Raw genomic sequence first — 13,983 nt, forward strand, 5'->3', positions numbered from 1 at the left:
TGAGCTCGTACACGGGAAAGAGGCACGGCCATGGGCACGCCGCGCGCACGAGCGCCATGCAAAACTTTTAATTGGAGAGTCCTTTAAATCTTCAAGGCCCACAGGCCCGGAAGAGACCGCGGGTCCGCGTGAGCGGCGCGTTGGGCAACGCGGGCGGGGCGGGCAAGTCCGGATCTGCTCCCGGAGGCGGGGGCGGGGGCGGGGGCGGGGGCGGGGGCGGGGGGAGCGCGTGAGTCAGGCGCCGAGAGACCGGGGCGCGCCGCCGGCCGCGCAGAGCTCGCAGCGCCTCGCCGCCCGCCGCAGACTCCGCGCCCGCTCCGCGCACACCTGGTAAGCCCGGCCTTTATCTTGTCTCCGACGCTCCGCAGTGAAAAGAGCACAGCGTGCTTTCCACCGCGCTCGAGCTTTCATTTCTGTGTGGACGTGGCAGGAAGCAGGGCAGGAAAAATAAATCGGGGGTGGGGTGGGGTGGGATTGGGGTAGAGAGGCAGGAAGGACGCAGCCCTGAGTTACAGCGGTGGTAGCAGCCGACGGGGGCCACCGGAGGGTCTCTGGCTCCCGGGCGGAGGGAAGGTGGGGGCTGGGGAAGGGGGCCGCACTCGGCACCGCGTCCGCGCGGGGTGGCCGCGCCCGATCCCCCCCTCGCCGGGGAGGGGGGCGAGTGGCGGGCTCCCGCCGGGGCTGGAGGCCCCTGGCCCGCCCACTCCTGGGCTCGGGGAAGCCTGGGGACAAGTAAAAGCAGCGGGGCAAGGGGGCGTCCGGCGGCATTAGTTGTTTCTGTAGACCAGTAAAGGGCACTCCTCAGACCTGGGGCGTCTGGGCCCTGGGAAAAATCCGTTTCGGCGAGCGAGGCAAGCGGCCAAGACACAAAGAGCCTGAAACTGAAGCCGCTCCCAGCCAGCGGAATGCAGCCCGCTCCGTGGGAGGAGCCCCACCCAGGCCGAGCCCCCTCCTGCCCTTTTCCTCTGGACCCACCATCTTTCCAGGGTCTCGCGTCCTATTCTGTTTTTCTCTTCTCAGTTCCTGCCAACCTACTTTGAATTCTCTTTCTCACTTTTGCATTAAGCTACCTCCAAAATTTACCTCCTCCAAGGCCTCTTTAGTGAAAGGAGTCCGGGACCTTCCACCCGGGGCCCAAATGGGGTTTCTGTTTCCCCGCACCAAGCTATGAATGGATTTTATGTTTTTGAGTGCTTGAAAGAAAATCACAGGAAGAATAATTCTTTGTGACACGTGAAATGATATGAAAATGAAGCTTAATTGTCCATAAATAAAGTTTTATTAGCACACGGCCACGCCCGTTCGCTTGTGAGTTGTCTGTGTGGTTGCTGTCCCGCTACGAAAGAAGAGTGACGGAGACAACATGGACCACAGTGGCCTCACATATTTACTGTTTCACCCTTTACAAAACATATTTACCAGGGGCGCCTGGGTGGCACCGCGGTTAAGCGTCTGCCTTCGGCTCAGGGCGTGATCCCGGCGTTCTGAGATCGAGCCCCACATCAGGCTCCTGCGCTGGGAGCCTGCTTCTTCCTCTCCCGCTCCCCCTGCTTGTGTTCCCCCTCTAGCTGGCTGTCTCTCTCTCTGTCAAATAAATAAATAAAATCTTAAAAAAAAAAAAAAACATATTTGCCAGACTCTGCTCTAGTGTGTGAACCTTTATCCCTGCCTACTCTTTCCCTCCTTCCTTTCCATGCAAAAAGGGAGTAACAATGTCACATGGAACCTTGAAAAGGTGGACCCAGCACCAATAGGTGGTGAAGATCTGGAACGATTGTCCTGGAGGAAGGTGGATGCCATTATGGATCCTTTGGGGGGGGGGAGCACATTGGTTAAGAATGACAAGAGCAGCGGCACCTGGGTGGCTCAGTTGATTAACGGTGGGACTCTTGATCTCAGGGTTGTGAGTTCAAGCCCCGCGTTGGGCTCCATGCTGGGTGTGGAGCCTACTTTAAAAAAAAAAAAATATATATATATATATATATATATATATATATATATATATATATATATATATATATGGCAATACCAATGCTGAAGTCTTTTTCAAGTGTTACTTCTTTTTTGCATTCTTTTTTCTCCCCCCTTTCCTCAAACGTTGAGTATTTTGCATGCATTTTTTAAATTCTTTCACAGTATCCAGTTATCTCACACCATTTTCTTCTTCCTATCATGGTGCCAGATACAGCTGTGAGGATGCAGTGAGCTGTGGGAGGTGCTGGCCTCCAGGCAGGAGATCTGGTTCTCCTCCCTCTCAGCCTCTGCTCCACCTTGAGCAAAGCTTTCCTGTCTCTGGGCCTCCCTTCTCTGGAAGCATCTCCCAAGCCCCCTCCAGCTCTACAAACTTTGCAATTCCATTTCAGTAATTTGGTAATTGTGTTTCTTTTGCTCTGGAAAATTACCTCCAAGGAGAAATAGGAGGTTTTAATTTTTTCCATGTGTGGCAACAGTTTCAAGAAGGGGGGAAAAAAAAACATAGTCTAAATTATAGTCCTGACGTTAAGGAGGAAAAAAAAAAATAAGGCAGAAAGCCACTCTGTAACTAGAAAAGCAAAACAATCTGAATTCCACAAGGAAAAGGGGCAGAGGAGCCTAGAGAAAGGTCACAAAGCCCTTGCTCCTCAGCCTGGAACCTTCCACCTTATCTGGCATGCCCTCCCAGCTGACCTCCTTCCTGTCAACTGACATATTAGTAAGACAGTGAGATTTTAGTCCTGTTAAGGAAGGCTGTTGCACAAACAGCTTCTTCCAGGCTATGGTATTCTGTTTCACTCCCACACCCTGGACCTACAAACATTTTTCTTTCCTTAAGAACAAGTTCCAACAAGATGACTGTTGGGAAAGAACCCACCTCCAGAAGAGTTCATTAGAACCATCTCGAAGGGGCTTTACAGACACTGCCACGTGCAATGGGCGGCAGGCAGCTCAGCTAGCTGGGGAAGCACCTAGAGAAGCTGCAGATGAAAACGCTACAGGAAAGAGGGAAGAAGCCCAAAGCTGTGTGGCTGAGGACTCTGGTCATTTAATGGCTTGTTAATTACTGGGATTGAAAGCCTCCAGCAAGTCTCGAAAAGACCAAATTAAGGGCTAAATGCTAAATTGCAAATGTCACCATCCAAACAAATTTTTTTTTTAAGATTTTATTTATTTATTTATTTGAGAGAGAGAGAGAAAATGAGCGGTGGGGGGGTGGGCAGAGGAAGAGAGAGAAAAGCAGACTGACTCCCTGCTGAGCCGGAAGCCTGCTGCAGGACTTGATCCCAAGACCCAGAGATCATAACCTGAACCTAAGGCAGACACTTAACCGAATGAGCCACTCAGTAACTCCTCGAAGAGTACTTTTAATACTTGAAGACAAAGCCTCAGAGGAAGGGCGTGACCAGCAAGTTTTCCAGAAAGCCTGCAGTTGCCAGTCTGAACCACCAGGGGATCTAGGTACTGGCAGGAACGACCCGAAGGCTCCGCAAAATAGGATTTCCCTGAAGAATTCTGTTAAAAGGAAACCAGAGCCCAGCATAGAATTGACCCCAGCTTTTCCTGGTACAACCACAACTAGGGTTCAGCTCTGTAGATGTCAGGGGAGCTGTGTGACTGGCAACCTGAGAGCTCCCTTCCTGAGATCCATCTTTGTGGTTTGAAGTAACCAAAAAAGTTCCTCCAGCCATTCCTATAGGATTTAGTGGCATCTGGAAGTAGAAGGAACAAAGACCAAGAACTGCAGAAAGGGAGCTGGAGGCTGAGATTCTAGGGGTGACTCTGCTATGTCAATTCCCATCTCATATCTCCATTTCCTCACATGTAAAACCTTCGATATGAAAGCTGCTTTTGAACATCTAAAAAGCTCTCAGATCTCCCACCCCACACACGATAACTATGCATTTAGTATTCTTCTAGAAAACGCAGAGGAGTCCCAGGAATTCAGTATTGCTTTATTTATTTTTTGGGGTGGGGCAGACAGAATCTTAAGCAGGCTCCATGCCCTGTGTGGGGCTTGATCTCAGGACCCTGAGATCATGACCTGAGCCGAAATCAAGAGTCTGTCCCCTAACCAACTGAGCCACCCAGCCACCCCTCAGTATTGCTTTAAAAAGCTGCCATTTCATTCATCCCGGTAACCTCTATATTTCTCTTAGAAAATAGGAAATTATTTAATCTCCTAGACAGTGCTAGGTGTGCTTATGGATCTGTGGGTGTATATGTTTACCCACAGATTCTAAAAGCATCAGTAAAACCTGCCCCGCTCGCTCTCCTCTAGGCAGCTACTGCTTTTAGACACACCCACACGCCCCATGTGTACCCGCACTATGCTTCACCCGGAATGAACGTGGGAGCCTGTAGGGGAGGCACGATCACCGAATATGACTTTCTGTGTTTGTCCTGGGCCCCTCTACCCCCTAAAAAATGACCTAGCCTTTTAGGAAACTGCTTTGCCCCGAAATAAAGGTATGAGATTCTCTAGCGTGTTCTTCAGCATCTAGCCCGTGTCTGAGCCCTGACTTTTCTCTCTAAAGGCAAAAATGTCCAGCCCTACTGAGACTGAGCGGTGCATCGAGTCTCTGATCGCTGTTTTCCAGAAGTTTGCTGGAAGGGAAGGTAACAACTGCACGCTCTCCAAGACAGAGTTCCTAACCTTCATGAATACAGAACTGGCCGCCTTCACAAAGGTACTGCTCCCAGCCTCCACCCCAGAACCACCTAGAGCTCGAAATAAGTCGCTGGCAGATGGCTAGAAGTAAAGGCCCAGCAGCTGACCCCCACACTCCTGCCTCCTTTTCATTCACTCCAAGCCAGGGGCCTGCATGGACAAGGCTGTGCCCCTAGGCCTCTGAGTGACCATTAAAGGATCTTTTCTTTGAATAAGATGTATTTTAAAGATCAAAGTTATCAAACTACATGACGTAGGGAATGGTGATTTGTTTCTTTCATTTAGGGAAAAGGCATCCGGAATAGTAAATGGTGTAATAGGGTAGTTTTCAAATTTTATTCCTCCACGCCAAAGCCTCTAGGGAAGCCCTGTCCCCTGGGACTTTCTGTGATGATAGAAATACTGTTCTGTATACCTGCACAATCCGATGTGGTAGCCACGAGGCGCAGGTGCCACTTCAGGACTGACTTTCTGAATTCCTGATTCCGACGGCCTTACGCAGCCAGCGGCTGTAAGTGCGTGCATGTGTTGGCCGCTAAGCTGAGTGGAGGAGGCGGCAGATCGGGGCCTGCGTCCTCTTCCACCTCACCTCACTCCACCTCTGTACAGTTCGTACACTGCGGTTGCATGGAACACTGGGAAGAGGTGTTGCACTGGTTTTATGAAATGGAACGACCTCTGACTCTCACAGAGGAACCCTCGGCTGGGAGCCAGAAAACGTGGGTTCCAGTCGCAGGTCTTCCCCTTTGGCAAGTCACTTCACCTGTTTGAGTCCATCTCTGTGTCTGGGCAGTGGGAATGTTACTAACCCCTACCCTGTGCCGCACACTCTTGTGAGACTAGAATGTGCCAGTATGATGGAAAGCATCCTAGAAAGTGTGATATAAATTAATTGTGTTACTATCATTATGATGGTTATTGTTATCTTTGCAGAACCAGAAGGACCCTGGTGTCCTTGACCGCATGATGAAGAAACTGGACCTCAACTCTGACGGGCAGCTAGATTTCCAAGAATTTCTTAATCTTATTGGTGGCATGGCCATAGCTTGCCATGACTCCTTTACAAGGTCTACCCACTTCCGGAAGTAAATCGGAGGGGCTTTTGGGCCTGGCCTCCAGACCACCTCTTTCCTTCAAAACAGCCTCCCAATCATCACGTCCTCCTCATATCCTCCACGGTCCCTGAGCCCAGAATGTCCACCACCTCCCCGTGCTGGCCAGTCCTGCTGGTAGTTAATAAAGCAATTGCGTTTTTAAAGCACACACTAGAGAGTCAGTACATTTGTGCCAGGGAGGAGGAAGTGTGGGAGGAATGGAATTAGCATGATGGAAGCAGTCCCCAGAGCTGCACGGTAAATAGTGAAATACGCACACTGGGTGTAGATGTAATTATGACTCACGATACCAACAGAATCATTCCAGATTACTCAGATTACTGATGGAGAGGTGTCACTTGTCATAATTCACTCAGTAAATATGTTCACCCCTACTACGGGCACTGTCACAGGCTCCGAAGATACAGTCAGCAAGACAGACGAGGTCCTGCATTCACTGAGCTGACTTTCTAGTGGGGGAAAGGTGACAGATGATTACTCATTTGCAACAGACAAGATGACTAGAGTGTGATAAATCCTATGGAGGAAAGATTACGAGGTGGTAATCTTTGAGGGCACTCTTCTGAGATTTCATGTGTGCTGACATTTGAAGGATGAGATGGAGCAAACCTCAGGAAAAATGGAGGAGGGAGATTCAGTAGAAGGAACAGCAAGGGCAAAGGTCCTGAGGTAAAAAGGAGCAGGATGCTGGAGGAATGGAAAGGAAGCTAGTGTGGTCAAGGTCTTTGGGTTTGGCTGTGGGTCTCCTTCTTTACGTCTGGCTTGGGCCAGTGTCAACATTAGTCTTAATTTTCTAAGCCCTCTGATAAAGCAGCAGGGAAAGAGCGTAGACGGACTGGAGGGCTGACCCGGGGTTAAAGACAGTCGACAAAGAGAACCGTGTTCTGGAGCACAGCTCCCTGAGCAGCACAGGTGAAAATGATTGTTTCCAGAGGCCCTCTGCTTGCTTATCCATCTACATGAGTTTTAACTTTTTAGTAAAAAGCTCTCTAGATTGAAGTTTCTTCCTTCATAGATTAAATAGAATGAATGAGACCATTACTGGGACCACTTTTTGGTTGTTGGGCTCTGACATTCCAGAATGAAGACCAGTGCCTCAGGCTGGCAAGACCCTGAATTTTCTAGTAGAATTGTAACTACTTTTTGGATAAGTTCCTTAATTCCTAAGCAGCACAGGGGATAGAATCTGTAGTCAGTGAAAGTCTCCATATTATTCCCTTGGCAGGTGCACCCCGTATACAAATAAATAATAAAAATAATTAAAAAGTGTTATTATCCCAAAGAACACTGAGCCAGGAAAGAGATGGAACAGGCACCCTAAGGTTACTGGCCCATTTGCTATTCTACCAAGAAATCACTGGCCCTGGCTTGAAGATGTCAGGCTCAGGGAACTAACTGGGAAATCTTTACTTGCTTGGCTCTTTCAAACTTCTAAAGAAGAAAGACCCAATCTGTACCAAGCTTTTAATTCAAGATTCAAATCAACAACACTCTGAAGTGCCTGCTGTTTGCAAGGTGAGTGATGGAGAGAGAGAGATGGGGAACAAGGTGTTGGTTGAGGGTTGTTGTATTTAAAGTGCCATCAGTAGGTCCAGTTGGCAATGCCCAGTGGGCATCTGCACTTGAAGTCTGGAAAGAAGATCTAGCTTGAGAAATGGGGGCGTGGTGGTGAGCCCTCAGATGCAGAGAAGGGGTAGCAAGAGGAAGACTCAGCAAAGGAGAGCCTAAGAGGTCGGGGAAGAGGATGAGAGCTGAAAGGGACAAGATCATGGTTAGGAACCCCATCAGACAATCACGGTCCTTCAGAACTGCGGCTCCTCCCGGCCACGTGCGAAGCCTGCCTCCCATGCCTCACACTCAGCCTGCGGATCTCGTCCACTCCTGTCTTCCTTTTACCAGTAGAGGCCAGTGACCACACATATCTCTCTCCTCAACCCACTTCTAGCTCCTGAACTCCCAATACTGCCTCCCGGATTTTTCCGCATAAAATAATAACGGTATCTTTCATGTACTTAAGCATTGAACAAAGATTTACTTACAATGTGTAACTCGTCTGCGTATCTGGCAGAGGGGAATGAACAGAGAAGATTCTTGTCCTCAAGAAACTCACATCCTCTGGGTCAGCGTACCCCAAACTGAATTCAACATCCTCCCAAGCCCCCAGCTGCCCCCTACCCCACTGCCCCCATCTCAGAAAAATAGCACCTCCGTCCACCTAGCCGCCCTGCCCAGAAGCATGGAAGTCATTCCTCACAACCACCCAAACCCTCAAGTTCATCTCATTCTTCACCAAAATATCCCTCAAACCCACCCCAGGCTTCCCCTGACCCAGGTACCACTGCCTCTGCCTGGATACTGCAGCGGCTTCCTCTCGCCCCGCCCCTCTCCAGACCTTCCTCCTCCTTGAGCCTCTGATCTGGTTGCTCTCCAGCTTCAACTGTCAGTGGACTCCCCAGGGCTCTTGGGCATGTAAGACCAGGCACAGCACCCCCACTTTGCTAACTGTGCACTGGGCCCCTCAGGCTCTGCCCTCATGCGCGCACTTTCTACGTTCCAGCCATAGAGACCTTTACTTTCCTCAACATGGGTTCTCTCACCTCCTGGCCGGAGATCTGCCTGGAACTCTGTCCCACCCTCACCACACCCATTCCCAGGTCCCTCCGCACCTACCCTTCCCTCCCAGCCTACATAGCTTTTTCTCCAGGAAGCCTCGCAAAACTCCAAGTGGGGATGAAGTGTTCCTCCGACGAACGATCTGGCTCCGTGCTTCCCCTTTCATGGCGCTCAGCGCTAATTGGTCTCTACACTGTGCGTTTTCCCTGGGCAACCTCCAGACTCATGGCTTTGATCTGTACGCTCATGACTTATATTTCCATATCCCCAGCCCAAATCTATCTCAAGAATTTTCAAGTCATCTGTTGAACCCAGCATCTCTACCTGGCTGTCCCATAGCTAGGATTCTTGTTGCAGGGAAGTTCCATTTAAATTGTTGTAAGCAAAGCAGGAATTGATTGACTCGTGTAACTTAACAGCCAAGGGACAGTGAGCTTCAGCACAGCCATAGGAGATGGTGTTTTTCTCTGAACTCCTGGGCTTTCATGTGTCCACCCAGGCCAATCAGCGGGTCTGAAGGTATGCAGTGCACTGATCAACATAGGCCTGGACTGTGTACTTGACCCTTAGAACTGGGGTGGACCCGCACCCAAACTACAAGGACCAAGAGTTGGGGAGAGTGGATCAGACATGGGAGATGGATCCCGCAGAAAAGAAGGCGCATGCCCACATAAGCAACACATAACCTCCAACACAACGTGTTTTCAACTGGACTCTCCCATTGACTACTGAACAACACAGGAGTTGGGGCTCCAACCCTCACGCCGTCGAATTCCACATAGAACTTAACCACTAACAGCGAGAACCCCAAGGGATTACTTTTTACTACAGGTGGCGATTTACCAGCCAGGCAACTGCTCAGATGGTGGTATTAGCATCACACTTTCGTGCAGATACTGGGACACTCCCAACATTGCAGCTCATTGCAACAGCAGCAAGAAGCACCTGCAAAACCATTATGGCACAGTATGTGCTGCAGTTAATTTTATACAGTTATGATTTAATATTGCATTTTTATGCTCGTTTACATTTCTCTTGACTGCTAATGGGCCACATACAGTCTGTAAGTGTGTGTGTGTGTGTGTGTTTTGATAAATTTTAACCCTTTCATAGTAGATTTCTGTATACATAATGATAATAAGTAACAAAATAGACTAGTATCTACATATATTTTATGCCTTGTGACTTACCTGTTTCTTAATATTTTTGATATTTCAGCTATGCAGTTCATGAGTTTTTTCAAATTGTTGCAGATCTCTAAAAAGTCTTCAAATATATTTATTGAAAAAAATCCACGTGTAAGTGGACCCACACAGTTCAAACCTGTGCAGTTCGAGGCTCGACTGTACATCTTTCTCCCAGAACTGATCCTGTTGATTCATTCCCGATTTGAGTGAACTGTACCACCATCCACGCAGCTGTGCAAACCAGGAGCCTGGAGATGATCCTAGACTTCTCATTCTCACAACTACATCCAAACAGTCATCATTTCTTGGGTTTTGCATATGAATCCTCTCCTCTCCACCCTCTTGCTTTATTTCAGACCCTTCTTGTAACTGACTCATATAACCATCTCCCCATTCCCTCTTAAAAAAAACAAAAAACAAAAACAAACAAACAAAAAAAAACTGCTGACTGATGACCATAGAACCACCAATGTCCGAGGTTAGTGGATAACTCTGGGGGAGCCCCCATCAGTGAAATCATGTGTTCACAAAGAGCATATTTGTGGTTGTTCCCAAACCTGGTTTTATCAGTTGTACTTGTTCTTTGAAATTTGAAATTTAATTAAATAGTCTATAAACCAATAAAATATGGGTACAGGTAGTTGTCTTTCTGACAGCCAAACTGAATTTTCAAAGACTTGATCAGGGAAATCACTGAAGCTCACTGTACTTGATGTAGATGTATCTGAGACAACCATAAACAAACGAGGGAAAAACTGGTAAAAATCTAGAAGCATCTTTCACTCAGATTGTCCCACAACTATCTTTAAATTCACCACTAAAAAAACAACAACAAAAACCTAGGGGCGCCTGGGTTGCTCCGTGGGTTTAGCATCTGACTCTTGGTTTTGGCTCAGGTCGTGATCTCATGGCCGTGGGATGGAGCTTCGTGTAGGGTTCCACGCGCAGTGAGGAGTCTACTTGAAGCTTCCCTCCCTCTACTCCTCTCCCCACTCACACTTGCAATGCATGTGCACGCGTGCACTCTCTCTCTCTCCAAAATTAATAAATCTTCAAAAACAAAAAGAAAAAAATCATCATGAATGTGATTTACACAAGAAAGGTAATATAGCAAAATTTTGGTAAACATACATGTTTTAAGTAAATATTTGAAATATTGTTACTTTTATGAATACTCATTTGAACTGATTTCTTTTAATAAATTGGTCCCTCCCCTTCCAAAAAGACAGCCTCTACTATTTTGCAATAAACTCTCTTACTCTTCTCCCTGTCCCCAGTTTGACCTCTTCCACTCCTTTCTCCACCCTGTGACCAAAGGCGTTTTAAAGGCGGACTTGATGGTGTCACTCCCATGGTAAAATGGCATTGGTTCCTCTCAACATGCAGGATAGAAACAGACTCATCTTGGGACACTCCAGAGTCCCCATGGTCCAGTCCCTGCCACACTCCAATCTTATTTCCTGCTCTCACCATGACCACTTTTCCCTAGCCTTGCCAAACACTCCTGAACTGACAGCAAAGTTTGTGCCTCTGTGCCTTCATAACCTCTTCTTGTTGCCCTGAAAGCCCACTGCCCCCTTTCCACCTCGTCCTGCTTGTCCCCACAGCAGCACAAGTGTCATCTTGCTCCCACCCACACCCACGACTGGTTTCAATGTTCTTATTCTATGCTCCCATAGCACTCTGTTCTACCTCTCTCATAGTACTTACCATTCTGTATTGCAATGGTGCTTATACTTGTCTGTCTCCCCTGACTTGACTTAGAATTCAAGAGCAGGGACCTTGTTAAATGCATCTTGACATCACTAGTACTAAGCATGATGCCCAGCATTTACAGTAGCCCCCTTGATCCATGGCTTCGGTTACCTGTGGTCAACCAGAAGCCGATGATGCCCCTGGGACATAACATTAGAAGGTCAACAGCAGCCCAGCACTAGGTCACGGTGCCCATTACCTCACTTCATCTCATCATGCAGGCATTTATCATCTCACATCATCACAAGAAGGGTGAGTACAGTACAATAAGATATTTTGAAAGATCACACTTGCATAACTTTTATTACAGTATACTGTTAATAATTGCTCTGTTTTATTATTAGTCATTGCTGTTAATATCTTACTGTGCCTCATTTATAAATTAAGCTTTATCAAAGATATGTATGGGGGCATCTGGGTGGCTCAGTCGGTTAAGCATCTGCCTTCGGCTCAGGTCAGGATCCCAGGGTCCTGGGATTGAGTCCCACCTCGGGCTCCCTGCTCGGTAGGGAGTCTGCTTCTCCCTCTGCCTGCCACTCCCCCTGCTTGTGCTTGCTCTCTCTCTCTCAAATAAATTAAATTAAGTTAAATTAAATTAAATTAAAAAGATATGTATGTTAGGAAAAAACATAGCATATGCAGGGTTTGGTACTATTCATGGTTTCAGCATCCACTGTGGGTTTTGGAATATATCCCCCACAGACAAGGGGGAACTACTGTAGATCTGAAAAAATAGGTAATGCCATCAACTCAGATTTAGGGCCCTGGATCAGTCAAGGTCCCCACAGAAAACACATGCACACTTGAAGGGTCACTGAAGAAAGGTTAACGAAGAAACTATTATAGAGGTGCGGGCAGGGATAAGATAAACAAGAAGCAAAGCGCCAGGGACTAGCAAAACCAGGAAGCTGTTTCCATCACTAGGCCTGACTGGACGAGGCAAGGGAGCAGTTCCTGCAAGCCAGCGAGAGCCACAGGCAAGAGAAAGGGTCCCTCACAGATGCTGTGGCTTTAGGTAGAGACGCGAAGCCATTGTCAGACCACAGCAGGCAGGAGGGAGCCAAGGGAATAAATACCAATTTCCCTCTCTTCGCACCTTCTGGTCTGCTCCCAGTGCTTCCCATAGGACACCCCAGCGGGAAGGCTGAGCAGGGCAGAGAAGCATGGAGAGGGAATCTGGAGGGACAGGGAGAGTACCCGGCACGTTGCAGAAGGGCGAGATCAGTATTTCCTACCATGTAGTTACTGCTGCCTCAGAAAGCGGCAGAGGATAAACTACCAACACTAATGCACATAGGGTTTTTTAGTAAATATACTTAATTTATTGACATATTTTTTCTTTTTATTGTGGTTAAATATACATAACATGAAATTTAACATTTTAACCATTTTTAAAAGATTTATTAATTTTTGAGAGACAGAATGTATACGTATGATTGGGGGAGGGGCAGAGGGAGAGAATCTTCAAGCAGACTCCACGCTGAGCGCAGACCTCAATCTCACAACCCATGAGATCATGACCTGAGCTGAAACCAAGAGTCAGAGGCTTAACCGACTGAGCCACCCAGGCGCCCCCATTGTAACCATTTTTAAGTACACAGTTGAGAAGCATTAAATACATACATTCACATTATCGTGCAATCATTGCTACCATCCTTCTCCAGAACTTTTTCGTCTTCTTCGGCTGAAACTCTGTGCACATTACCCCCTTCTCCCTCCTGGCAACCAACACTCTACTTCCCATCTCTGTGAATCTGACTTCTGCAGGTACCTCATATAAGCGAAATCAGGTAATAGTTGTCCTTTTCTAACTGGCTTACTTCACTTGGCATAACGTCCTTAAGGTTCATCCATGTTGTGGTATATGTCAGAACTTCCTTCCTCTTTAGGGCTGAATAACATTCCGTTGTGTATACCTCATTCTGTGTATCCATTCATCCATCAACGGACACTTGATCGTTTCCACCTTTTGGTTACTGTGAATAGTGCTGCTGTGAACATGGGTTACAAATATCTGCTCAAGTCCCTGTTTCCAATTCCTTTGGATACATATCCAGAAAGTAGAATTGCTGTATTTTTTGGAACCACCATACTATTTTCCATAGCAGTTGCACCATTTCACATGCTCACCAGCAATGCACAAGGGTTCCAATTTCTCCATATTCTCACCAACACTTATTTTTCTGTTTTTTAAGTAATAGTCATCCTAATGGACGTGAAGTGATATCTCCTCGTTTTGATCTGCATTTCCCTAATAATTAGTAATGCTGCACATATTTTCATGTAATTCTTGGCCATTTATATGTCTTCATTCGAAAAATCTATTTGACTCCTTTGCCAATTTTTTCAGCTTTATTGAAGTATATAGTTATATATATAATATATAATACATATTATAAAATACATATATAATATGTATTATATATATAATTGATAATGTCCCTTGATGCACAAAAGTTTTTAATTTTGATGAAATCTAATTTATTTATTTTTTCTTTTATTGCCTGTGATTCTGTTGTCATATCCAAGAAATCATTGCCAAATCCAATGCTGATTATTTTTGTTAATGAAAAAAAAGAAAAAAATAAGCCAAAATCCATCCCTGTCAAGAGTGAAGATGGAGGAGCACCTGGGTGGCTCAGTCAGTTAAGCATCTGCCTTCAGCCTG

General features: G+C 47.0%; 1 protein-coding gene across 1 annotated transcript; it reads left to right on the plus strand.

Moving 5' to 3' along the window:
* The first annotated feature begins 218 nt into the window (after positions 1-218).
* S100A11 (S100 calcium binding protein A11) lies at positions 219-5,908 on the plus strand. Its single transcript, XM_026486757.4, has 3 exons — positions 219-330; positions 4,512-4,664; positions 5,579-5,908. Exons 2-3 carry the CDS (start codon positions 4,518-4,520, stop codon positions 5,732-5,734), a joined length of 303 nt encoding a protein of 100 aa, XP_026342542.1. The 5' UTR covers positions 219-330; positions 4,512-4,517; the 3' UTR covers positions 5,735-5,908.
* Positions 5,909-13,983: the final 8,075 nt, after the last annotated feature.

This window comes from Ursus arctos, unplaced genomic scaffold (assembly GCF_023065955.2).
Source record: "Ursus arctos isolate Adak ecotype North America unplaced genomic scaffold, UrsArc2.0 scaffold_12, whole genome shotgun sequence".
Lineage (NCBI taxonomy): Eukaryota > Metazoa > Chordata > Mammalia > Carnivora > Ursidae > Ursus > Ursus arctos.